Below are 24,571 nucleotides of genomic sequence, written 5' to 3'. Positions count from 1 at the left end.
ACACCTACTCCCTTCGGCTGCCCCTCCCTTTGAATCCCATTGGCTGATGCAGTTTCAGGATCGACCAGCTGTTTCTTGTTTTCCCATCGCGCGATTGGTCCGAGCGACCTGTCGATCAACGGGACTTTGACAGATGGCTCCGCCCACATCACCGCTACCCGAGCGCTGACAGGCTACTGTACCCTTTTGTGAACGCTGATTGGCCGAGGGCGCTGGTTGTCAAGGCTTAGTGCTTCATTCACCATTTTGCGACTGTAGAGTACCCTGGAACCTCAACGGCTGGACTTTTTCTCATTTGCGGAAGAAAAACACTCTTTGCAAAAGCTTTCTCGGGGATCCCGTGGTTTCATAGGCTTGGTTTTCGCATCGACACCATTTCGACGGCACTGTAAATATTCGCGGGGTGAGTTGAAACCGTTCATCTGCAGTACTGCAGTGATCTGCCTATATATTTAATGCAGTGTTTTGCCTTTACGTCGCGGATCCATCTAACGTTACAATGTTTCGCCGTCACTTGTTTAATTTTTCTTACTGGACTGTGTAAAATGGCGGAGTAAGCATTTTAACATACACACACATTGAAAGGGAGGGGTGGAGGTGCACAGTCAGCCTAAAAACTTTCTTTCCTGAAAATATCTGTGTGACACAACAGCTACAGCTTCAACAAACCGCTTTCGTGTATTCCTCTACCATCCAGGAACTGTCACTGCTTCTCTCTACAGTTTTTTACGTGAACATAACGCGATTATCTTGTTCCTTAAACTTGATTATATTATAATAATATGTTTTCAGTTGCATCCAGTAATTTTAATTAGGATGTTTTCATATTTATACCATATAGGCGCATACATTTGAGAAGGATTGTTTTTTTTTTTTTTCTCATATTTATTAATACGTTTAAGTTACCGTCGCCCTCGATCCAGGAGCCTCAGGGAGACGGGAACTGCTCTGCGGCCTTGTGTTATGGAGGAGGCCTACGCCACTCGACGGTGTTGTAGGAGGTTGTAAGTGTGGAGTATAGGGCACTACGACCAATAAAAGCGCTTGACACAGATACGGCGGTGTACTACTCAGCAAAACTTTCGCAAGTCTACGACAGCGGCTCCATTGTTGATGGCAAACCGCGCTTTTACTTTGTTTCATTACATTTGTGTTCATTTGGAGTCTTGCTGTTGCATGGGAACATTTCTTATTGTGCATTGGGCGAGTCATTATAAGATTGAGTTGTTATAATTACTTGAAGGGTCAGTGAGTGCAGGCCGAGAAAGTCAAATAGCTATTTAGTGAATTGCATATAAACTTGCCAGTTCAGAAAGTTTTTCCCACGGATGTATTTCGCAGACTTTTCATCCAAAGTGACTCATATAGCATTCAAGGTATACGTTTTACCAGCTCATTCATTCCCTGGGAATCAAACACATAACCTTGATGTTGCTGGTGTCGTGCTCTACGGTTTGAGTTACAAAATCATTAAAGTTATATACATTTCCTATATGAAGCGGGTCGCCACCTTATGGGCGTTGCCATGTTGACATCACGTGACACAATGTGTCATGCAGAGTTGACAGTTACTACTACTTATTATATAATTATAAAACGTATATTCAATAAATACAGTGTTTATAAAATATTGAATATGTTTTATTGTACAAATGAAAAAAAAAAAAAAAAAAAAAACAAATATAACCATAGTGATGGTATGTATGAGCATCTGCAAGTCCGTAATAAGGATGCAATGAGTTAAAAAAAAAAAGTGATGTGAGTATAAAATCCGAACTGGTGGTGCTATTTGTATAATAACTGAGTGCCCTTTTAAATAGAACGTTTTATTATTTACAGTTTGTGCTATCTTATATGCACTGAAATAGTTTATTGACCCCAAAATTTTACTCAGTTACGTGACCAAGTCATAGCAGGTCTTAGTAAACTATTTTATGATGGAATTTTCTTACTGAAGGTTATATACTGCATATCATAGATTTGCATATTGCCTGCAAACTTGTCTTACAGTGCAAATGGCAGTGTGGTTACTGTGGTTTCTGTTCACAAGAACGGGACAGTTTTGCATTGCGGACCTAAAACGATCTGTTACATCTTCATCGATTCCTGCATGCATTGGCTTATCAAAAGAGGTCATTCATGTTCTGTCCTTTAATCATCATTAGATGCACATCCGTTATATTTAAGAAAAACCAGACAGTCATATTTTATAGTCATAAGCCCTGCATGCAGTTTTTGGAGATATTCAAATTTAAATTATTTGTCATTTGACTGTACTGAATTATTTGTAATCTGTAGGGTGTATTTAAATTGGGTTGTAGAAAGTGTATCCAAGTGTCTAAATATATTTATGCAAACAATAACGTTGATAACATATCTATGGGTTTTAAATGGGCTTTAAACAGAAGTCTGGATGGTGAAGAAAAGGGTGTTTTGATAGGAGGAAAGAATGCGTAAGTAGTAATGTGTAAGGATGGTATTGTACATTGAGATGTTGTAGTGCTGTGACAGGAAGTGAGGACTGTAGGGGTGGATTGCCTCTGTAACGAATGCAAAAAGGTCATTTGAAAGAGCGAGCAAGAGAGAGCCTTAGAGTCACAGTAATACCACTGAACAAGGAATTCCCCCGCCTCCTCGGATCCAGCCAAAAAACCAAAGTGTGTGTGTTACTTGTCTGGGCAAGCATTTTTCTTTGTGTTCTGTCGTTGTCAAATTTTCTTGTATTAAGTTGCGCTATATAATCTTTTTAATACTACGTTAATATAAATTCACACTTATGAAGATGTTTTTGATGAGATTAGGCACTAAACTTAAAACTTTATTTTGTGCACTAACTTGTTTTTGGTTGTATGTTCTGTTTTCTATACTCCCAATTCTCTATATGAGAATTGTAGTGCTGTATTACAAACTGATCCATCTCATGTGCTGTGTTTCATTGCAGGATCTAATTTAAGAAGGAAAGGACAGCGCAAACAGGAAGAGGCTTGGACAAGAACAGAAGAAAAAGAGAAGGGGCGGGATGCAAGAGGGAAACAGAGTGGAAGATATTGATAGGCTGGGACTCGCAGGAAATCAGGAGGATCAGAGACTCTCTTAGAGCAAGACAAGATGAAGCCCATTAAAAAGCAAGAAAGGCGGTCGCCCCCATCCACTCGCGCCAAAGGAGTTAAGAGGAGGGCAGTGGACAGTAGCCCACAGGAAGAGAAGAGAGAAACAAAGGAAAAGCCCCAAATTTCACCTACCTCTCCCAAGAGACATATCTCCTCAAATTCTGACTCATCACAGGAAGGGCCACTGAGAAGAAGCGCGTCTCCGGAAAAGGAGGGGGTCCTTAGCATAGCAGTGGATTTCGGGAAGACAGAGGAATGCCCCAGAAGCGCCAAATCTGGTGGAACACAGAGTGACAGCAACAGTAGCACGATCAGTGCCAGCAACAGCCCCAATCCTTCGTCTAGTCGCAAAACAGCCACTTTTAAGGCCCGTGTGCCCAAGAAGAAGTACACCTCGGAGCACTGTGCCGGAAACCATGGCAACGCCAGCACTCCCAGCACACCCCCACAGAGCAGCAGCAGCTCTCATAACGGAAGTGGTGCTAGTCAGGGCCCAGCTGCTTCTGCTGCACCCACGGACCTACACGGTCAAAGCCAGCTGGCTGAGGACAGCATCACCGGGTACGGACACAACAATGTAACTGGGCCTACAGGTAGAACTGCAGGTGAGTGCGGAGAGAGGGACGGGCCGAGTGCATCCAGCCCACAGCGTTGCTCCTCAACCGACACAGCCAGCGAACACTCGGCTGATCTAGACGTGACAACTTCAAGACGTGATTCTCACTCCAGCTCCCAAAAGCCACAAGCACATAGCACTTCAACATCCTCGCAGGAGAGTCTGTCATCTGGTCTAGCCGGTGTCCTCGCCAAAGGTCTCAAAAATCAGAGAGTTCTGGCCCGACAGGGTCCCAGATTAGGGGAAGGCTGGCCACACGATCGGGGCCGGGAAATGTCTGGTGTGTTTCGCACTGGAGTTGTGCGGAGAGTCAGCGAGGAGCATGGGATTGTGGAGGTGCAACTAAATGGAGAAAAGACCATATGCAAATACCCATTTCAAGTGGCTACTGATTCTGTTGACCTTATTCTAGATGCGTCACCTCCCGGTGTGGCCCCGGTGGCTATAGGATCACTAGTCTGCATCCCCTTTGGAGGAGGTGACGAGGGCAGTGAGGGAGTGCAACAGTGGTACAGAGAAGGTATAGTCACACAAGTAGATCCACACCCAGCTGTGTCTTTCCCATACCGTGTTCAGCTAAGGGAAGATCGGTCTGATGAGAGAAAGGAAAGGAGTGGTGTGGAAGATGACGGAAGGGCTCAGGCCATTTGGGTCTCACGACAAAATCTCCGCCTCCTGGTTCCTCCTTGGGACTTAGAGCCGCCCCAGCCAGCAGAGCCAGGGATTGATGGTAGGAGGGTAAGAGAACGAGAGTGGGAGGAAAGAGAGGACATGGAAGTGGAGCAGGAGGTGGTTCAACTGACTAGACCAACGTTTGTTCAGAGCTTGCTGCAACCTTTCCCCTCACCCCATTCTTCGTCTTCTGTCGTTAACACTGCCATCACATCTGTACTCAGTGTGGCCCCAAACAGAGACTGGGAAAATCACAGAGAGAAGGATCAGGAAAGAGATTTGCATAGGCACTTAGAGAGAGAAAGGGAACGAGAACGAGAAAGGGAGAGAGAGAGGCAAAAGCATCATCATCAACCCCATCATCTTTATTCATCCACCCCAGATGGCGTGGATTTGGAAGTCAGCTGTCTTAGCCAGCTAAGGGATGGTGGCATCACTGCCTTGGGAGGGAAAGCTCTTGGGGCTCCTTCTCCACATCGCCCCATTCTTTCTAAACCAAACTACCTCAGCCCTCACCTTTCTGTGGTGAGAGGGCTCAGTACCCCGATTGCACCCCACCTGCCCCTTGCTCCTCACCCAAATCACCCCCCTATGCTCCTGGGCCTGGGTTCAGCCACAGGTGCGGCAGTCATCTCATCCACGTCCCAGCTTCCTCCCTTGCCCCCAAGCTCTTCTCGAGGCTCCCTGGACAAGACCCCCAGCTCCAACTCACATGGTGCATCAGGGGGTGGCTCTGGATCCTCGTCATCTTCGTCACGGTCCCGCACACCCCTCACGGCCGCTCAACAGAAGTACAAGAAGGGCGATGTGGTGTGCACCCCTACAGGCATCCGCAAGAAGTTCAACGGAAAGCAGTGGCGCAGACTGTGCTCACGTGAAGGCTGCTCGAAGGAGTCACAGAGGCGTGGCTACTGCTCTCGGCATCTCTCCATGCGCACCAAAGAGATGGAAGCCGGAGGCGGGGTTGGCCGAGACAGGAGTGGCGCCAGTAGCACTGGCACCATCACACCTGACCTACGTTTAGGTGGACGCACCAGCAGCGAATATGACTGGGACGACAACTCAAGAGACAGCAGTGAAGCCAGCAGCCGTGGCGGGGACTCTCGAACACGTCTGGTGATGACTTCTCTTATACCACAAGAACTGACACGTGACATGTCGCGCTTTGACTTTGACGAGTGTGAGGCTGCAAATATGCTGGTCTCGCTTGGCAGCTCACGTTCGTGCACACCCCCATTCTCACCTGTATCCAATCAGTCACCATTCTCACCTGCGCCATCCCCCTCGCCCACGCTATTTGGCATCCGCCCAGATAATTTCAGCCCAATCACAGCACCACTGACCCCTCGTCGCCTTCGCCACCTCAGTGGCACGAAAATCCATGGCACTCCCAGCGCAGAACGTGAGCGCCACATCTCTGGCATCGTCCCCACTTTTCAGACCAACTTGACATTCACTGTACCCATGAGTCCCAGTAAACGTAAGATGGATGTCCCCCCACCCCCGCTGTCTAGTGCATCAGACTATGCGAAATCTGATCCCCAACTCAGTGACCACGGCCTCAGCCTCAACGCGGCAGCATTCAGGGTTCTATCCCCTCAAAGCCAGCCTACCACCCCCTCATATCTCTCATTTCCTCGACAGAGGAGTGTCACAAGCCGGCCCTCATCCTCTGCTGCATCTACTCCACCCCCAATGCTGGTTTCTCCCACACCACCCTCACCACTGCCACAGGATCCCAGCTCACGTCGTATCGTTCCCCTACGTGATTCGCCTGTCATTGTTCGTAACCCCGATGTGCCGTTGGCAAAATTCAGCGATGGTCCCCTGAGCCGTAGAGCAAGCTCACGCTCTAGGGAGCACAGCCAGCCCCTTCACCATGCCGTGGGCCTCCAGGCCCCTGTGCCCATAAATGGCGCTGCCACCAACGGAGCCGTTCTCCTTCGCAATCCCGCTCCCACCTTAGTCCTGGTGACTTCCTCTCAGTCATTGACGACTGTGGCTCCTGGACATCCCGCCCATTCAAACTCTGCTGCTTTGAATATCACCACCTCTAATGCAACCACTGGACCTGCCCTTGCACTATCTGGCTCAGGAGGTAAAGAGCAAGAGAGGAAGTCAGGTGGGCCTGCAGATGCAGGTGGTGTTCTCCCACAGCCTGTGGCTTGCCATCCTTCACCCACTGCTCTGTTGCCCCTCATCCTGCCAGCCGAGTCCCCTCACCCTGCTCCTCGCAAAGACATCATCATGGGACGGCCTGGCACTGGTAAGAAACCTTAAAGATGAATAAAACAAATTATAACACTAACGTTTGTAAATGATTGATTACCATAGCCACCAACAGTTTAAAATATGTAAAATAATTTAGGAATGTGAATGTGCTAACTTTATATTATTTGTAAATTATGATTCAAAAGAGTTTTTAAAATAATTTAATACTTTCATTCATCAAGGATGCATTAAATTGATGATTATTCCTGTAAAAGATTCTCACGTGTCTCTAGAGTTTCAGAGTAAATCTCAAAATGTTACACACAATGCATAGATTTCCCAAAGTAACAATGTTCTTTTCAGTCAGTTTCAATGTTCTTTTAAAAATGTAGTATCAAATTCTTCCAAATTATCTAGGCAGTTCTATTCACATTTATCCAAATTAATTTGGAGCACAGTTTGTTTGTAGTTTATTTTTACAATATATATATATATATATAATATATATATATATATATATATATATATATATATATATATATATTATATATATATATATATATATATTTTCTGGATTAGTTTGTGCAGGCCAGAATATGTTTTGTAAATTGGAGGACATCAACAAACACTTTTTATTTCCTCTCAGGCTGACAGACTGTAAAAATAAGGGGGGCTCAGATTGACTTTGGTATGCTGGTCAGCAGCAAGTGTGTTTGGGTGTGTGTAGTAAAGAATGCACTGTGCTTCCAGGGTCAGTGTTTGTTTGGACAGTTGCAGCATGTCTGAAATGATACACGGGAACTTGCCCAGACATGCATGGCTAGAGGGTGATTGGACCGCCCTGATTCTCATAAGTACTTAATCTGAGATACGCAGATCCCTGCAATGACAGATGCACAGGACAGTTACACACTTTCTTTGTTTCACCAATCACTGATACACAGACATGGGTTTCATTCAGGTTCAGTCTGACACAGTAAGGTGCCTTTTCACCAGTTCCCTCCAAAGATAATAGAGAGGCTGTAGGTTTTCCGAAAGAGTCGTGTGAATATATAGTAGGTTTGTCTGTTTCTGCTTTTAGTTTGGACCAATGTGGAGCCCCGCTCTGTGCCAGTGTTCGCGTGGCATTCGTTGGTTCCTTTTCTGGAGACCAGCCAGACAAAAATGTCCATGCAGCCTGCAGATGGCCAAACACTTGTAAATCAGAGCAAAGGTAACATCTGAACGCTACAATTTGACATTGCAACATTTTCTTGTATGATACTGCATAGAATACACACAAAATCACATTCAGAATATATGTTTTCTGTTGATGTTTTGGAACTGAATAAACTTGCAGAACCTCGCTGTGGAGTTGCCCTTGTGACTGAGGGACCTACTGACCATCCAGCACCACAGAGAGGTTCCCCGTCTTGCCCCCCTCCTACTGCCGAAGACCCACCCGTGGAGAGAGGAGGTGACAGTGAGACCGAGAGTGATGCTGACGACCTGTAAATATATCTCTTTGCATCTTACCTCTTGATAATGACAGCAAACATTTAGGTTGTACAATTTTTTTTTGCTTTTTAAGAACATGTAATACACGTATTATGGGGAGAAAAAATATAAAAAAAATCACTATAATTTTTCTTTTCTTCACGGTTTGCCTACTGTTTTTGATGCAATTCTCTCTCTTTGTTTTATTTTTTTCCAGCTCAAGACATTGCCCCATCCACCTGCCCAGTGAAAAGGCGCACACAATCTCTCAGTGCACTCCCAAAAGAAGGTGACAAGAAGGTAAGTTTCGGTCTGCTATTTGTGTCCTTTTAAAAAGATTTTATCAGTTGCCTGGTTTCCTTTGAGCATCACCAGACAGCCCCGCCATCTCACTTTCAGTGAGTGCTGGAAAATTACCCAGAAACTTGTCAAGAGTTTCAGGCTACAGTCGTTAAGCATTGCCATCATTCATTTCCCTTTTTATCTTCTGTTGAAAGTGTGATACAAATGTACACTCGTTATTTCTCCAATCTCTCTCTCTTCTCTCTCAAACCTCAAAGAGGGAAAAGGACCACATCAGACGGCCAATGAATGCATTTATGATCTTTAGTAAGCGGCACCGTGCACTGGTTCACCAGCGGCACCCCAACCAGGACAACCGTACCGTCAGTAAAATACTGGGTGAGTGGTGGTACGCGCTGGGACCCAAAGAGAAGAAGAAGTACCATGATCTTGCCTTCCAGGTACAGTCATTTTTGTGAAATATTATCAAATACTGCATAAGAGAAAGATGTCATGACAACATGTTGTCTTTCCTAAGACATAATGTGGAGTTTGCACCTGAATTAGTGATAGACTTATTTATTTATTATTATTATCATCATCATCAATGTTAAAAACAGTTGTGCTGCTTAATATTTTTGTGTCAACAACAATACATTTTTATTCAGCTTCATTGATCAATAAAATTTTCAAAAGAACAGCATTTTTTAAAATAGATCTCTAACCATATAAATTATTATTACTGTCATTTTGGATAAATTTAATGCATAATGAATATATTTTGGTTTTTTGTTTCTGACCACAAACATTTAAACAGTAATTTAGTGTATTGTTATTAAAATTAATAATTCAACATTTAGTACTACAATAGTGATTACAAATTTATTAAATAAAATGGTCACAGATTGAAAAAAAACTTTTTTTTGTGTAAAAAATTATAAATTGGAATATGTGCATGATCCAAGAGGTTTTATTGATTTAAGCCTTTATTATTAACTTATTAATAACTCCCCTATTAAAAAAGTAATATATTTAAAATACAATTATTTCATACTAACTATAGTTCAAAACATATTTACTGACAAATTGCTCGAGACTTACTGAAAAATTATTCAACTTTATTTGGAGTACTACTTGTGCACAGAGCGCACTTCTTAATATTAAGCCTAAAATATGTTTTAATGTAACTATTGATGAGGATTGTATGATCTTTGAATAATATTGGTCTTCAAATGCAAGATATTTAAGGTGTGCCTAAAGTATATTTGCAATAGTATATCTTTAAATGGACTTCAGCACTACTTCCGCACAATTAAAGTGCATTAAGTACAAAATTAGTTGTTCTAGTTTAGCAGACTTTAAGTATACCGGTTTAGTATACCTAAAGTATAATTGCAGGGTATTTTAATTAAGTACTTAAATTTGTAAATGTATTTGTAGTATACTTAGCATAAAATAAATGTATTATAAATGCATTTTAGTACATTTGTTTTTCACTAGGGTTTTGCTCTCTTTTAGGTGAAGGAGGCTCATTTCCGAGCTCACCCTGATTGGAAATGGTGTAACAAGGACAGAAGGAAGTCCCTGTCTGAGGGCAGGGGAACTCCAGGGGCCAAAGAAGCTCGCGAGCGCAGCGTGTCTGAAAGCACAGGTCTGTGTGGGAGTTTGTTTATATGCGTGGGCGTTTGTTGCTCTTGTGAAACTATGAGTGCATAGTAGTGTGAAACACAACTGATGGTGAATTAACCTTCTCTGTTTCCCCAGAGGCCCATAATGCATCTCAGGGGGCAGACCACAAAGGAGCAGGGCCCAGCTGGACTTCACCTCGGTCTGACGGTCACGGAGGATCAATGGGAGGGCAGCTTCAGCGGCCTCGCGCCTTTTCCCAGAGCGCTGTGCATACTCTGGAGAGGAGGGAGAAGGAGAGGGTGCTGGAAAGCACGGGACTGTTTCATCCCCGTGCCCCTGCTCACCCTCGACGACCGAGTGAGGATGTGACCAGTGATGAAGAGCCTATGGTGATCTGCGAAGAGGGGGATGATGATGTCATAGGTAAATTACGTACATCATATCCACCTCATTTTGCAACACAAAAGCGAGCTATTTTCTGTGAATGTGATTCATTAGCCGCTGTAGGTAAATAACTGGAGTGTAGCAAATGGAAAAACTGTTTACACTACAAACCGTAGTGTGTTTATAATACACTAAAATAAGATGAGAAATACAGGTTTGCGATATCAAGCAGATGTTTTGGACTGCTACAAATAACTGGAAGTGAATGACACGGAAGGTCTTGCGCATTCAAGTTATAAACTGCCGTACATTAAAAATAAGATGGATACATCTTTGTCAGTATGATAAATAGCAGCAACCTTGAATGCCCTAGCAACCATCCAGAACTCCTGTGGCTAGGTTTGCATATGCACCAGTCGTAGTTTCTTCAGAAATGTAAAAATTGGTTACATTTTATTTTACGGTGTCCTTGGTACAGTGTAATTATACATTTAAGTATTTAGTAATATAAAAATACATTTCTAAGTAATGCTCTGTCAAGCATTAATTGTTGTATTAATGTTTATTTATGTAAGTTATTATAAAGTGTTGCCAAGAGAAAGCCTCACTTTTTATGCTCGAGGTCTGGATCTATTGAAAACACATAGGGTCTTATGAAATCCACTTTATTTTGTCTGGATTCCATTTTTAATGGTTTACTTACATTTTAGTGATTAAGAAGGATAACAAATCAATTGAAATCATACAGTTTTAACAATTTAATAATTTAGTCAAAATTGAACAGTATTGAAATGTATTTTTTTGTTTCCAAATTCCAGTTTTAATAGTTTAATCAAATATTAATAATCAAGAAGTGTAGCTAATCAACTGAATTCATAACCTTTTTATAATTTAATGATTTATTAAAAATGTAAATAATAGAGCCTTATAAAAAGTGTCTTTTTTTTTTTTCTGAAATTCGGTGTTGTCTGTTTTCATTTTTCTGGATTCTGTGTTTTACAAATGTATTATTGAAGTGGCACAGTAATTATTGAACAGTGCTAATCAAATAAATTTGTAAAACCTTAACAATTTAATGTATCTTAAAATGTAATCAAATTAAATTTCAACAGTTCCTTCCTTTTATTTTTTGGTAAACAAATTGCCATACAACAGAAGCTGAATATCATCCTATAGTGAAACTCATAATAGACGCTTAAGTGCAGTAGACGAGACTGCATCACTCATTTACACAGACATGCGGAACATACAGACTTCATATTTAAATACAGGCCTTTCATGGTTTAATATCAGGATTTATGTACAGCCCTACTTTTGATTTATTGATCCAGATTTAGTCAAGTTTTGTGACATTCCGCGTCATACAATAAATTCCATCTCTATGACTGGATTCTGCATTTTGGAAAACATAAGACCCCAAAACCCCCTGATCTGTAAATAATGCTGTGGAACGTACCCACCATCAGAAAATGATTTTCTTTCAGCGATTAGGTTTTGATTTTTCTCATTTTCTCATTATTAGTCAGTCCTGACTGATTCTTGAGTCTGTGTCTCCCACGAGCTCTGTGCTCTCTGATGCACCACCACCATCCAAACATCATTAATTCATTTCGGAAAGGCAAAATCTCCTCACTCCTCGGCGCTCTCAGTCACATGAGTGTGAGATTTGCATGTGATTCCCCCACAGAAGACTCGTTTGCAGACGGCTCCATTGACCTGAAGTGTAAAGAGAGAGTGACAGACAGCGATGACGAAAACGAGCATGCAGATGAAGCTGACAGCAAGGTAACACTTAATACATCACGTGGGTAGTTGGCATTATATGTCAAGCAATACAGTATGTCCCACATTGCATCTGTTAGAGTTCGACTATTTTGAATTTTTCATTTTTTTACACTCCTGTTAAATTGTTATGCATGCAGTTTAAGGTCATTTTTAAATGAATAAACATTCTGTACTACATGCAAACTTTGGAAATCTAAAAACAGTGGCACACTTTCACATTACATAACTTATAAAATCTTGATGTTTTAAAAATGTCAATTGTATTCGCCTCCTAACCACATCCAGCTGTCATATGTCATCCAGAATAAAGTTAATGTTTATATTTAATTATTGAAAAGACCATCTCTCTCTGTTAAGAAATATGCTTTAAATCAGATAAGCCTCATTACCATAGCAACAGAAATGATATTTGCTCTCTTCTAGTTATTATTTATAAAACCAGATTATTTCAGCATCTGTGTGTTTGGTTGTCTGGCAAGTAACTATTATTTCTTCAGGATTTTCTCTTGAGGTTTTCCAGACCAATGGATATACCCACAGGGCAGCAGATGTCTCTAAGCATTCCGTCTCTTAGATGGTTCACTAAACAAATTGTTTGCCTTAAAGGGATAGTTCACCCAAAAATTTAAGTTCTGTCATTATTTACCCACCCTTGTGTCATTATTTTAGTATAAATGAGATACTGTTATAGCTTTTATCAGTATTTTGAATTAGTTTTTATTTCTATATATTCCATTTTAATCTTATTTAGTTTTAGTAATTTTGTTGTTTATCATTTTAATTTTTTTATGTCTACAGTTTTTAGTTTTTGTTTTAGTTTTAGTTATTGTAGTACATTAAGTTAAATGAAATGAGAAATGATGCCTTGTATATATACAAGGCATCATTTCTCATTTATATATATATATATATATATATATATATATATATATATATATATATATATATATATATATATATATATATATATATATATATATATATATATATATATATACACACACACACCATTTTTTCCTCCAGAAACAACAAAAATACATTAAAAGTAGTCCATATGACTTTTGCGCTATATTCCACATTGAGCCTTCCTGGAGCTAAAACAGTAAAAAAAAAAGCATGATGCTAACAATGCTAAGGTCATTTATCCCAGGGAATGCATGAACTTAAAAAAAAATTATAGCTTGAATGCAAAGTTGCTTTGGAAAAAAAGTGTTGGCCAAATGCATAAATGTAATGTGAATGTAAAATCCAAGTGGTCTGAAGCCATACATGAACGTTGTGTAGAAAACTGAAGCTGTTTTTCACTTAAAATGTTATTCTGCATTCCGCATATTTGAATTGTAATTTTATGTGCAGTTATGAAACACACACACTGACACTGACATCAGATCCAGCATAAATGTGAATGAAATGATCAGATAAGCAGAGTATAATAATGATCTTATGCCACAAATGATCTTTTTTCTCTTCAGCGCACCTTCCAACCAGTTCATTCCTCTGTGGCGTTCTCTCCAACTGGCACAACTGGCAACAAAAACAACGAAGACGGGCGTGAAAAGAACCCGGAGAAGAGAGGCATGGGTGGTGCAGAACTGGATAATGGGGGGCCCAAAGAAGGGAAAGGAGGAGGTGGAGGAGGGCAGGTTCCGTTCCATGTTAATTCGGCCTCCGTCACTGGTATAACTGCTACTTTGCCACACAATCCCGGGACATACCTTTCGCAAGGCGCTGTCAGGATGGCCCCCACCGTGGTGACCAATGTTGTTCGTCCCATCACTAGCACCCCTATCCCCATCGCCAGCAAGCCAGCTGATGGGGGTGTGGCTGTTGGGACCCTACCTCCAGACGGGAAGCCCAAGCTACTGATCGGTGCTGGCGGAGCAGGAGGAGGTGGGTACTTTCCCTCCTCTTCTCCCAAACCTAATGGGCAAGGAAGCTTAGTAACTGGCCTAGTCCTGGGAGGAACCTTCCCAAACCAACCCACCGTTCAGCTCATCACCCCACCCCAACCTTCTCCATGCAACGGAACCTCTAGTAACAGCGCAGTACCCCTTCCCCTGCTTCATCACCAGTTCCTCCCTGCTGCCTCCATTACGCCCCATAGTGGCGGGAAACCCGTAACACAGGTGCAGTACATCCTTCCAACTCTGTCTGCAGCTGCCAATCCCAACAGTCCCTCCTCCCAGCAGACCCAGCAGCCCTCCAGCGTCCTTACCTTGTCCAGTGCTGCACCCACTCATGTGAGCCTGGCCAATGGTGTATATACAGGGGCGGGGCAAGGAATAAGATATGCTTCAGTCCCAGCGGTGGGAGGAGTCAGCCCGGGAGGTGGAGGTGAGATTTGGGGCAGTTACATTGTGGTGAAGAAACCAGGCACAGGTTAAATTAAATACAGGGTTCCCACAGGGATTTTCAGGACTGTAAAAGTCATGGAAATAAATCAAATCTTTAAATTAATGGACATTATTACAGTAAATAATAGACATTAATCTTTTTCTCTCTTAAAAAAATCTATTTGATCAGTGTAAATTACTGTATCATTTAGGGATTAGTACGAATTTTTTAATGTTTTCGAAATAAGTCTCTTATGCTCACCAAGGCTACTTTTATTTGTTAAAAATACAGTAAAAATAGTAATATTCAGAAATATTATTACAATATAAAACAACGGTTTTCTGTTTGAATGTATTTTAAAAAGTTAATTATTTCTGTGATGAAATCACATTAGAAGTCAGTTTAATATGCTTGAGTTGGTGCTCATAACATTTCTTCTTATTGATTTTGATAATAGTTGCGTTGCTTAATATTTTTATGAAAACTGAAACATTTTTATCAGGAAAGTTCAAGAGAATAGCCTTTATTTAAATTTTTTGTAACATTTATTTAACTGTCACTTTTATTCATTTTAATGCACCATTGTTGAATAAAAGTATTATTTATTATTATTATTAAAAGTAAAAAAAAAAAATTGAGCAGAAGTGTATATTCACAGCCTCTTCGGTATAAGTTTTTGTTGACATCATCCAGCCTGAAATGAATTTATTTTAGCTTGTATTATACTTATTTTATTTTTATTTTTTTTTAAAAAAGGAAAAAACGAGGTTAATTTTAAAAAAGTTTAATTATTTTATCCTTTGGACAGCACTAATATTTTCAAGTTTCTGTTTTAGAGGTTTAACAGAGCAAAACCTGTGGTTGTGAATGACTGGACTGGATATTGCATTTTGTGTAAAACAAGCCCAATATTTGAAGTATGAGTGAATTGGTTCTTTTCAATGACTCAGTCGAACCACTTCACAAATGACTCATTCATGAACAAGTCAGTGAAATTCATTTCAAAACATGTGGGAATCCTATATATTATTTGATGTGTCCTCATCCAAGGGAATGTGAGCTTTACTGATGCTTTTCAACAGATTTAATGAGGTTTCCCACGCGCACAAGGATCAGGATTATGCACACAGTGTTAGGGAAATGAGTTTATCAAGTCTATTCTCGGTCTCTACTATATCAGTCCTTTTCATCTCTCTGCTCAGTTCACGCACAGTCCCCAGTCTTGCAGAGCAAGATGTTGGTTCCCATGGCAACAGTCGGAACAGGATCTACACCTCCGCAGCCGATTTCCCTGGTGGGTCCACCCCTTCCTGTTCAACATGGGACTCAACCAGGAAGTAAGGTAGATTGGCTTGAGTTACTATCCCGCTACAGGAACGAGAAGCATTTATTGTATTTGCAACAGATGTGTCGGGTTCATGCCCTTCTTTGCGTTCCAGATCATTCAAATTGCACCAATGCCGGTGGTCCAAACAAATGTGCATCCTGGAGGATCAGTGCATACCGGCAACTCGTTTCCTGTCTCTATGCCAACCGCGACTGTCATGGCCTCTGGGCCCACCTCTCCTCAGACGGTGCTCTTGACGCCACCACCTACAAGGTACTTTACTGCCCACTGTCTCTTTTAAACTGCAGCCAGACATCTGAGCACTGAAACATAACACAGTCTAACCTTCTAGTGTCTGTGCCAAGTAGGACGTGTTCCTGTATCAACATCCTTGTTGGTCCTCGAACAGCATCTGATTTGACAATGTACTAACGCGGTTTGTTTTTAGAAGACGCATCTTTTATATAATAAAAAAATAAATGCGTAATTATGACTATAATTAAAGGATTTTACTGAAAACATGCTGTTAATATTGTCATACTGTTACAAAATAACACTGTGAGATTTAAAAAGGCACTGTTTTAACAATGTTTAAAGAATGTATGATATATATAAATTCATTTTTGATTTTATTAAATATTAAATAATTCTTAATCATGGGCACAAAATGATAAGAAAATTCCTATCAAATATGTTACTTGAAAAAAATCTAATTTTTTGTCACTGATAACAAAAATGGGATGAAAAGGATTATGAAAATTGTGGGAAAAAAAAATATTTCTAAAATTATATGCCATGCCAGTGAAATTAATTAATTATTGAATATGGCATGATGAAACTAAATATCTACACTTAAAGGACTTTTTTGTCAAAAAACACAAACTGTCTAAAACTAAAACAATGGTGTAAAAATGAACACTTTTATACCATTTTATCAATTGTTCATCCTGTGATTTGGAGTTTATTTCTTTGACAGGAGTGTAAAGAGAGATCCAGATACATGTCTTTCTTGGGAAAAGCCACTGTGTCTCAAATCTAACTTCTGCTGTGCTTTTGTTGCACAGGATCACATATGTCCAGTCAACTCCTGGAGTTGCAGCTCCTTTTCCATTGGGTTCAACACATGCAGTCTCTTCCACCCACCAGACCCCGTCACCTGCGGGTCCATCTTTTTTGCAATCTCCAGTGGCGACCATCGGGTTCACTGCAATTGCCCCAGCCGGTCAGGCCTTGGTTCAGCCTATTGTTGCAAGTGAGTGTTATAACTGAGAGTTCTTTAAACCACCAACACATATTTCACACTGCATGACAACATCATCAAATTTCTACCCCAGGTCAGCCACCCCTCCTGGCTCCATGCCCGCCCCCGAGTGGATTGTCACAACCTGCACAAGCCTCGACGGCCACCCATCAACTTGTGACCACCATTTACCCCAGAGTTAGCTTAGCCGGAGGAGTTGTGTCAGTGACAGCCGTGCCGCAAAGCACAGCAAGCTCCACATCAGTTCCAGCATCATCCTCAATGCATCAAGAGAAAACCCACTCAGCCGCGGCCGCGCAACCACACGCGCAGACAGATGCGCAGCTGCAGACTCAGGTAAACATGCACATGGAAAACGAGAGAAGACCAGAAACTAGGAAGGAGATGGAGAAACAGAGAGACCTGGTGGTGTCAAAGGATGGACATCAGACGCCACCTAGTGGTTTGGAGGAATCGGTGCAACATGCACATAAAGGTAAATGTAACCTCATTAATTTCAGGTATAAATTTGGCTTTAAGTTAAGGTGTGTCCTTGTTATAGTGAAATTATACTTTCAGAAAATGAGTAATAATTAACAACACGTACTTACTGTAAGGTCAGGATTAGCAATAGGGTTTGGTTTAGAGTTAGTTGCATATAATCATGCATAATTCACTGTTATTACTAAATGAAGTGCATGTAACATAAAAAGAACATTTTAAAATGTACTTTTTTATTGTGTGTGTGTGTGTGTGTGAAGTGATTTTTAAAAAAATTAATTAATTAAATCAATTCTTATATTCAGCAAGCATGCATTAAATAGATCAAAAGTGACAATAAAAACATTTATGATGTTAGAAAAAAATATATAATTTCAAATAAATGCTGTTCTTTTAAACTTTCTATTCATTAAAGAATCTGGAAAAAAAAATACACGAATCTACAAAAATATTTATTTTGTGCCATCACAATATGGCACAAAATAAATATTTTTGACATATATTTAATATATAAGCTTTTGGTTATACTACCCATCGATACTTCAGAAGATACTACAAAATGGATTTTATGGCTATTTCAAGATCTTTAACAGCAGTTGTTATTAAATATTGATTAAGCATTTGCATTACTGTATGTTCTTGCACTCCCTCGTGTTCAAAGTCATGTTCAAAATGTTCAGTAGGTCAGCATTGTGAAGGGAAGGAGGATGGAAAGAAAGGGAGCAAAATGGAGCGAGAGTCTGAAAGAGACGTAGGAGGGGGCCCGTCTCAAACAGAGAGAGCTGAGAGAGCAAGAGCGATGGAAGGGGAGACAGAGAGTCAAGCTGAGATCAACAGCAAAGACGAGAGTCGAGAGGTAAGATGCTTTTCTCAGCTGTACAATCCCACTAAATTCAGACCGTTTTCAGTCATATGAATCTGAACTGTGCAGGTTCAGATCCCCACATTCTTTCATAATCACTTTTTGTGTTATTTCATCTTTCAGGCAGGACGCAGGGAAGCTTCTGTTTCGGACCCCCCACCACCCCCTTTACAGACTGACTCCCCTTCAGTTAAAAAGACCAAGTTCCGCCCACCTCCACTGAAAAACACCACTGATGCTGGGGACAAGTGAGTGGCATTGCCCATGATCTGTTGAAAGCAGTTTTTATTATATAATTTATTAGCTTTTATTGCTATATTTTCATGTTTACTATGTTTTTACTCTTTTGTTTGTTTTTAAATAATTTGTTATTTAGCTTTATTTTATTTTTATTTTATTTGTAGTTTAATAATATTAGCACTTCAACTCAAACTTGTTTATTTTTTTCTCATTTTCATTTTCAAGTTTTTAAGGTTAAGATTACGTTTCCAGTTTAAAGTTTACATTTTGGATCTAATATATTGCTTTATTTCAGCTGTAATTCAACCAGTAAAGACTAGTTTAAGTTAACAATAACAACAATAGTTAAAAGCCAGTGACACAAACATTATAACAGTATCACCATGTGGCCAAAAAACATAATATGCGTATCTACACAGGTGCATTATATTTTTAGCCACTGTGTTGCAAGCATGTGGTCAAGGTTAAATACTGAATATACTTGCGTTACTGTAAAATTAAAACATCTTAGTATTCAAGGTATCACTGGACCTTTAAATATATTTGACATATATTTAATATTACTCTGTTATCTAGCTACAGTTTACTAATTTACTTCTAGATTTTCTTCAAACATTTGCTGAGCCATGACAGTATTTGACCTGGAAGTGAAAACTGACTGTAGTGCACCATTTATGCCTAGTATGCACAATTGTTTGTATTTGTGTATCTTTCAGGCCTTATTCTTTTGCATTTACACCAAATTAGTAGTCACTGGTTAGTCACATCTCTCCATTTCTGCTCATATCTTTCACAAAGTACTATTTATGTGATTTATACGACAGTTATTCTGCATTCTCTTTATTACATTATTTAATTTTGTAACAACTATATTTGCTCTTTCGCAGGGCGCTGTTTGGCTCCTCTTTTGAAGAGCGTCTTAAAGAGCTGCCGGAGTTCAAGCCTGAAGATGTGCTGCCCTCTCCCAATTTACAGAGTCTAACAACTTCCCCTAGAGCCATACTGGGCAGCTACCGCAGGAAGCGGAGGAACTCTACAGGTGAGAGAAGATTATAAATATAATGAAAAAGTTGCACAGTCAAATACCGTGTTTTTCTCATGGTGCGTTCACACAAAATCATCGTCGCTGTATGTGAATACCCGGAGCTGTACGATACATCTTCATACTTATAGAATAACACTGTAACAGTAATATTTTGAAAATTATCTGAATAAATGGTGGTTGAATTCACAATGCTGTGTGAACTCAACCAATCAGCATGTTTAGCGCCCAAGTCCCGCGCCCGAAAGTTCCGGACCTTTGAAAAAGTACTACCTTATGAGCAGGGACTTTCTGAGGGGCATTTTTTTTACCCGGAACTTTATTTAGATCCTGGTTCCTGTGGTGGAAACACACCGAGTACCAGCCCAAAGTCTCTAGTTCCTGGGTAAAGTTCCAGCGGTGGAAACGCGGCACATGTCAGCCATTTCGCAATGAGACTGGAGCCGCCTAGCAGAAGCCCCTCCCGTGACATGAATTCGCGTCTGTTGTGAAGTGAATTTCACGCGCCAATGAAACGAATTTCACACGCCAATGAAGCGAATAAACTCAAAATGTTCAAGCGTCCAACTACGTGCGAATAGTGCGATTTATTTGCGCAAGTCGTGTCTGGTGTGAACGCCCCATTAGACAGTCATTTACGCATTTACCAGATGCTTTTATCCAAAGCAGCTTACAAAACAGGAACAAAAGCAATTTATCAATAGCAAATTAATAATATTTGTTATATACGATGCCAGGTTTATTAGACAACTACATTGGGAAGCAAGCTAGAGAAAGGGATCTAAGGGATTGTTTTTGCCTAACGTTTGCTTTTTGGGTGATTTTGATCCCTCCTTATCCCTCTCAAAACCTTTTCTTTCCTTCCTTAGATCTAGACTCCGCCGACGACCCCAGTTCACCACGAAGGAAGAGTCGCTGCTTGTCCAGCTGCAGCTCAGAGCCCAACACGCCCAAGAGTGCTGCCAAGTGTGAAGGGGACATCTTTACCTTCGACAGGGCTGGTGGGCTCAGTTTTATCTTTAAACTCAGTCTCATGAACCCATGCATAAAAATATTTATTCATGTGTGTTTTCTTATCTTTTGTATTTACCAGGAGAGACAGAGCATATTTTGGAGGAGTTGGACCGTGTGCCGCCTTCCTCTCTGCGTAGGATGTTGGACCAGCGGCGTGCGCTTGTTATGCAGCTCTTCCAGGAGCACGGCTTCTTCCCCTCAGGTAACATCAAGTTGACCATCTCTCAGTATTGACCCTTTCCACATTTCCGGGTTTCTCAGTAGAGGAAGTCATCATAGTTGGGTAAACTTCAATAGCAATGAAGGGAGAGTACCACAAATATATTTTTTGCATTTCCATTTGCTCAAATAGCAAAAGAAAAACACTTTAAAAAAATTAAAATATAAAACATTTGGAAGGATTTTTGTTCCTGATGTCCAGTGAAATGCGACAATCAGTTTTGTACAAAGGGTACATTGAATTTATACTTCTATTGAGCAAATGAATGCTGTTCTTTTGAATAATCTATTCATCAAAGAATCCTGAAAAAGAAAAAGCTGTTTACAACATTGCTAAGAGTAAGAAATAATTGAGCAGCAAATTAGCATAAAAATGCTAATTATGAAGGATAATGTGATTTTTAAGACTGTGTTATTTTTATAATTTAAAAAATGTAAATTTAAACTATGAAAGTGTGTTTCCACCAGAATTCAGAGTTTGTTTCATACCACAGTTCTGACTTTACATCTCAATTCTGAGAAAAAGCCAGATATAAAGTTAGAATTATGAGATATAAACTCAAAATCGTGAAATGTGTGATAAAAAGTAAATTTTTATAAATGAATAAATAAAATTAATTTTTATAATATACAAATTTTCAACAACAAAAAATTGTACAGTTATCAAATTCATCACTTCATAAGCTCAATGATATGCATATTTATTTTGTGTTTTTAACTGACAGCTTCAGATTAACTCATAACTCATAACTCGCATATTTTTTTCTTTCTGGTACAGCGCAAGCCACAGCTGCCTTCCAAGCTCGCCACTCGGACACGTTTCCCAGCAAGGTGTGCCTGCAGCTGAAGATCCGCGAGGTAAGGCAGAAGATCATGCAGAATGCCGGCAGTTCGGAAAGCGTGGGATGCGCGGCCGCCGGAAGCTCTGACTCCGCCTCTACTCCCGGACCATCCAATCCAGCGGCCAGGGAGAATCCCGAAGCGGACGAGAGGGGCAGGGCCACGGAAGAGCCAAAGAAAGACGCGGGCGATCCGCAGGAGTCAAGATGAAGAACGACGGAGGAGACGAGCGGAACGAAAGAATGAAAGACGAATGTAGGGATGGATTCTAGAAATGTGTAAACCCATTTCCGCTGGCGATATACAGTGCAGCCAGCACTTATGTGGATTTTGCTTCGTTCCTAATCGAACTGATTTCGTTGCCATTGCGTTCACTTCGTTGATGTTCTGTTGTTATGCACAGTTACACACACATGCACACACTTTATGCAATTATATAATAATATCACTTTCACACATTAACGACTTGCACAAGGAGCGCATGAGGTCGCACTCATTTGCATATGCCACTCGTGTTAGGCCGTCATTGGTCCACCTCTGCATTAGGGCGTGGCTTCACCTTCTGTCAGAATTTTAGAGCCCTTCAATGCTGCACCACAGGCAGCACCAAACCAGCCTGTCTGCACATGCTCAGTAAAGCCCCCTGCGTGGGGCCAGCACAGATTTTTATCAAACGGCTGAATGTTTTAGATGAGAAATTAGACAGTTTGAGGTACCGGTAACTTTCAATCCAAAACGGGGATGGGGTGGGTTGGGAGGGAGGGGGTATAAATGCGCTTGCACTTTTATTTGTAAAGGCCTAGAGACGGTGGAAAGCAATAGCCGGGGGAGGAGAAGGGTCTTCGTGCGAATGTTACGCCCCCGTGACGGGGCACATGCATCGGCTGTTACTGTTCTTCAGCACGGGCTGTAAATTCACAGGGTTTTTTTTGGGGGGGGGGGGGTTCGTCCCAGAAGCAACAAACTGGAGACTCGTAATCACGTAGACCAGCGGAGTAGAAACCAGAGGCTACGGCGACCGCCACAATCGCATAAACAACAACAACAACAACACAGCACACTCAAAAAAGCAAGAGAGGAAAACACTGTCCTAACCTCGAAAAGAAGACGCAAACGAATAGAGACACTACCCCTCTTCGAATCAACGTGTAGTTATGCTTTGTCGTTTTGTTGTTGTGTCGTAACGGTGGAACTGACTGATATCTTATTTTGTATTAGCTTGCGCCTCTCTTCTTCTTCTTCCTCTAGTAATATTTTCAGCATGGACTAATCCAGCTATCTAAGTGTTGGAGCGATTTATGTCGAAAAGAAAACAGACTGTGTTTTAGCCTCTTAGCTGAAGCTCCTCTTCTCTGGCCGCCAACTTAGGCTCTTCCCCGTACACTGTATATATATATGTATAACCGTGATGGCTAGGGAGGCTCTCTCTGTGTTCTTTTCCTTGTTTCTTTCTTTCTTTTTTATATTTCAATCAGGTGTTTGCACAATATATGGTCCTAGACCATGGTTTAAATCAGGAAAGTATTTGTTTTTAGATATTTAAAAACTAACCAACGACTTTGTTCCATTGCGTTCGATTCTCCCTTTCCACATCCCGTAAGGAAAGCCCTTGTTTTTTCATCTCCTTAAGACTTTTAACCGAAGTGTTGATGGAAAGCGCCACTTTAAGCGCTGGTCTGGAGTCAGAGTAAGCTTTTATTTCGATTCAGGATTACGCAAGGGAAAGCTGACCCGAGACCAGCGCTGGGGCGGCATTTCTCAGGATCTCCTCTTTCTTACTCTGCCTCTTCTTTCATTGGTGCAATAGGACGTGGGTGGGAATTTCTTTTTGAAGTAGACGAGTGACCTGTTAGTGCCATAGATTTTCACTGTACAAGCTGTAATAAAAATATATATATATTGAAAGGAGAGTGGGGGGAAAAATCAATGAGTATCGAGAGAGAAATCCAAACTGAACAAACTAAAAAAAAAAAAAAAAAAAAAAAAAATGTAACCTAGCACTTTCTTGCGTCTGGTTTTGCTGAAAGAGAAGGAGTGATGAGTATAAAAATGCTACTCAGTCTTCACTTGAATGTGTGACTATATAAATGTAAAAATATACCTATATATTTCTATATGTCCATGATATACAGATGTCTGTGTGTGTGCGAGCGTATGTGCTTAAACATTACATGCACCCTGACAAATCAAACTTACTCCCGAGCAAATGCTGTTTGTATTTTCCCTCCTGAAAATGCAGTGGCACTACATTAAAAGACTGTTAGCATATGCCTGAAAACCGGTGGCTACTGACGAAAATATAACCATTCAGCTCGAATCTGAACTTGATTTATCTGCCCTTTCTTTCCCTTCCCCCAGCAACAGACAAATGCTTGCACACACACACACATACCTGCACATGTATGCGTGTACACCTTATGATTGTGTATCCAATAAACTGTCTTTACTTTGGAGAAGGAGTTTTAGAAAGAGAAAGGTGAGTGTAAACTCATCAGCAGGCATGTTGACCATGTGCAATATTTCTAAACAAGAGATTATTGAAAAAATTAAAGACCTAACACAATGCTTGTTTTTGTGTAGTTCTTTGCACTTGCATGATTAAGGTATGTTATAGATGATTGGATGGATGGATGGACAGAGATAGATATACATACAGAATAAAGCATATTGATATACAGTGTTATTCTATAACCTTTTCTGTTTTAATTCATTATCTTTATCAGACCTGATTTATTAACTTCAGTACATTACTTACTATCAGTAATAAGGAACAGCTTACTATTTTAT

The 24,571-nt window shown here is 40.7% G+C and overlaps 1 protein-coding gene across 3 annotated transcripts; it reads left to right on the top strand.

The window, feature by feature from the left end:
* The first annotated feature begins 226 nt into the window (after positions 1-226).
* On the top strand, positions 227-24,347 carry cica (capicua transcriptional repressor a). 3 transcript variants are annotated; one of them, XM_042745567.1, is made up of 20 exons: positions 227-403; positions 2,942-6,664; positions 7,691-7,822; positions 7,949-8,099; positions 8,292-8,385; positions 8,646-8,828; positions 9,886-10,018; positions 10,132-10,419; positions 12,068-12,165; positions 13,638-14,499; positions 15,702-15,841; positions 15,939-16,099; positions 16,891-17,078; positions 17,161-17,562; positions 18,251-18,423; positions 18,553-18,677; positions 19,557-19,708; positions 20,581-20,712; positions 20,805-20,927; positions 21,723-24,347. In XM_042745567.1, the coding sequence occupies exons 2-20, from the start codon at positions 3,109-3,111 to the stop codon at positions 21,992-21,994; spliced, it is 7,365 nt and encodes a 2,454-aa protein (XP_042601501.1). In that variant the 5' UTR covers positions 227-403; positions 2,942-3,108; the 3' UTR covers positions 21,995-24,347. The 3 variants fall into 3 exon arrangements, with proteins under 3 accessions (XP_042601501.1, XP_042601498.1, XP_042601500.1); XM_042745564.1 differs by having other exon boundaries at positions 18,248-18,423; XM_042745566.1 differs by lacking the exon at positions 227-403 and adding an exon at positions 2,266-2,657 and having other exon boundaries at positions 18,248-18,423.
* Positions 24,348-24,571: the final 224 nt, after the last annotated feature.

This window comes from Cyprinus carpio, chromosome B19, assembly GCF_018340385.1.
Source record: "Cyprinus carpio isolate SPL01 chromosome B19, ASM1834038v1, whole genome shotgun sequence".
Taxonomy (NCBI): Eukaryota; Metazoa; Chordata; class Actinopteri; order Cypriniformes; family Cyprinidae; genus Cyprinus; species Cyprinus carpio.
This window is presented reverse-complemented; position numbering and strand designations above follow the sequence as displayed.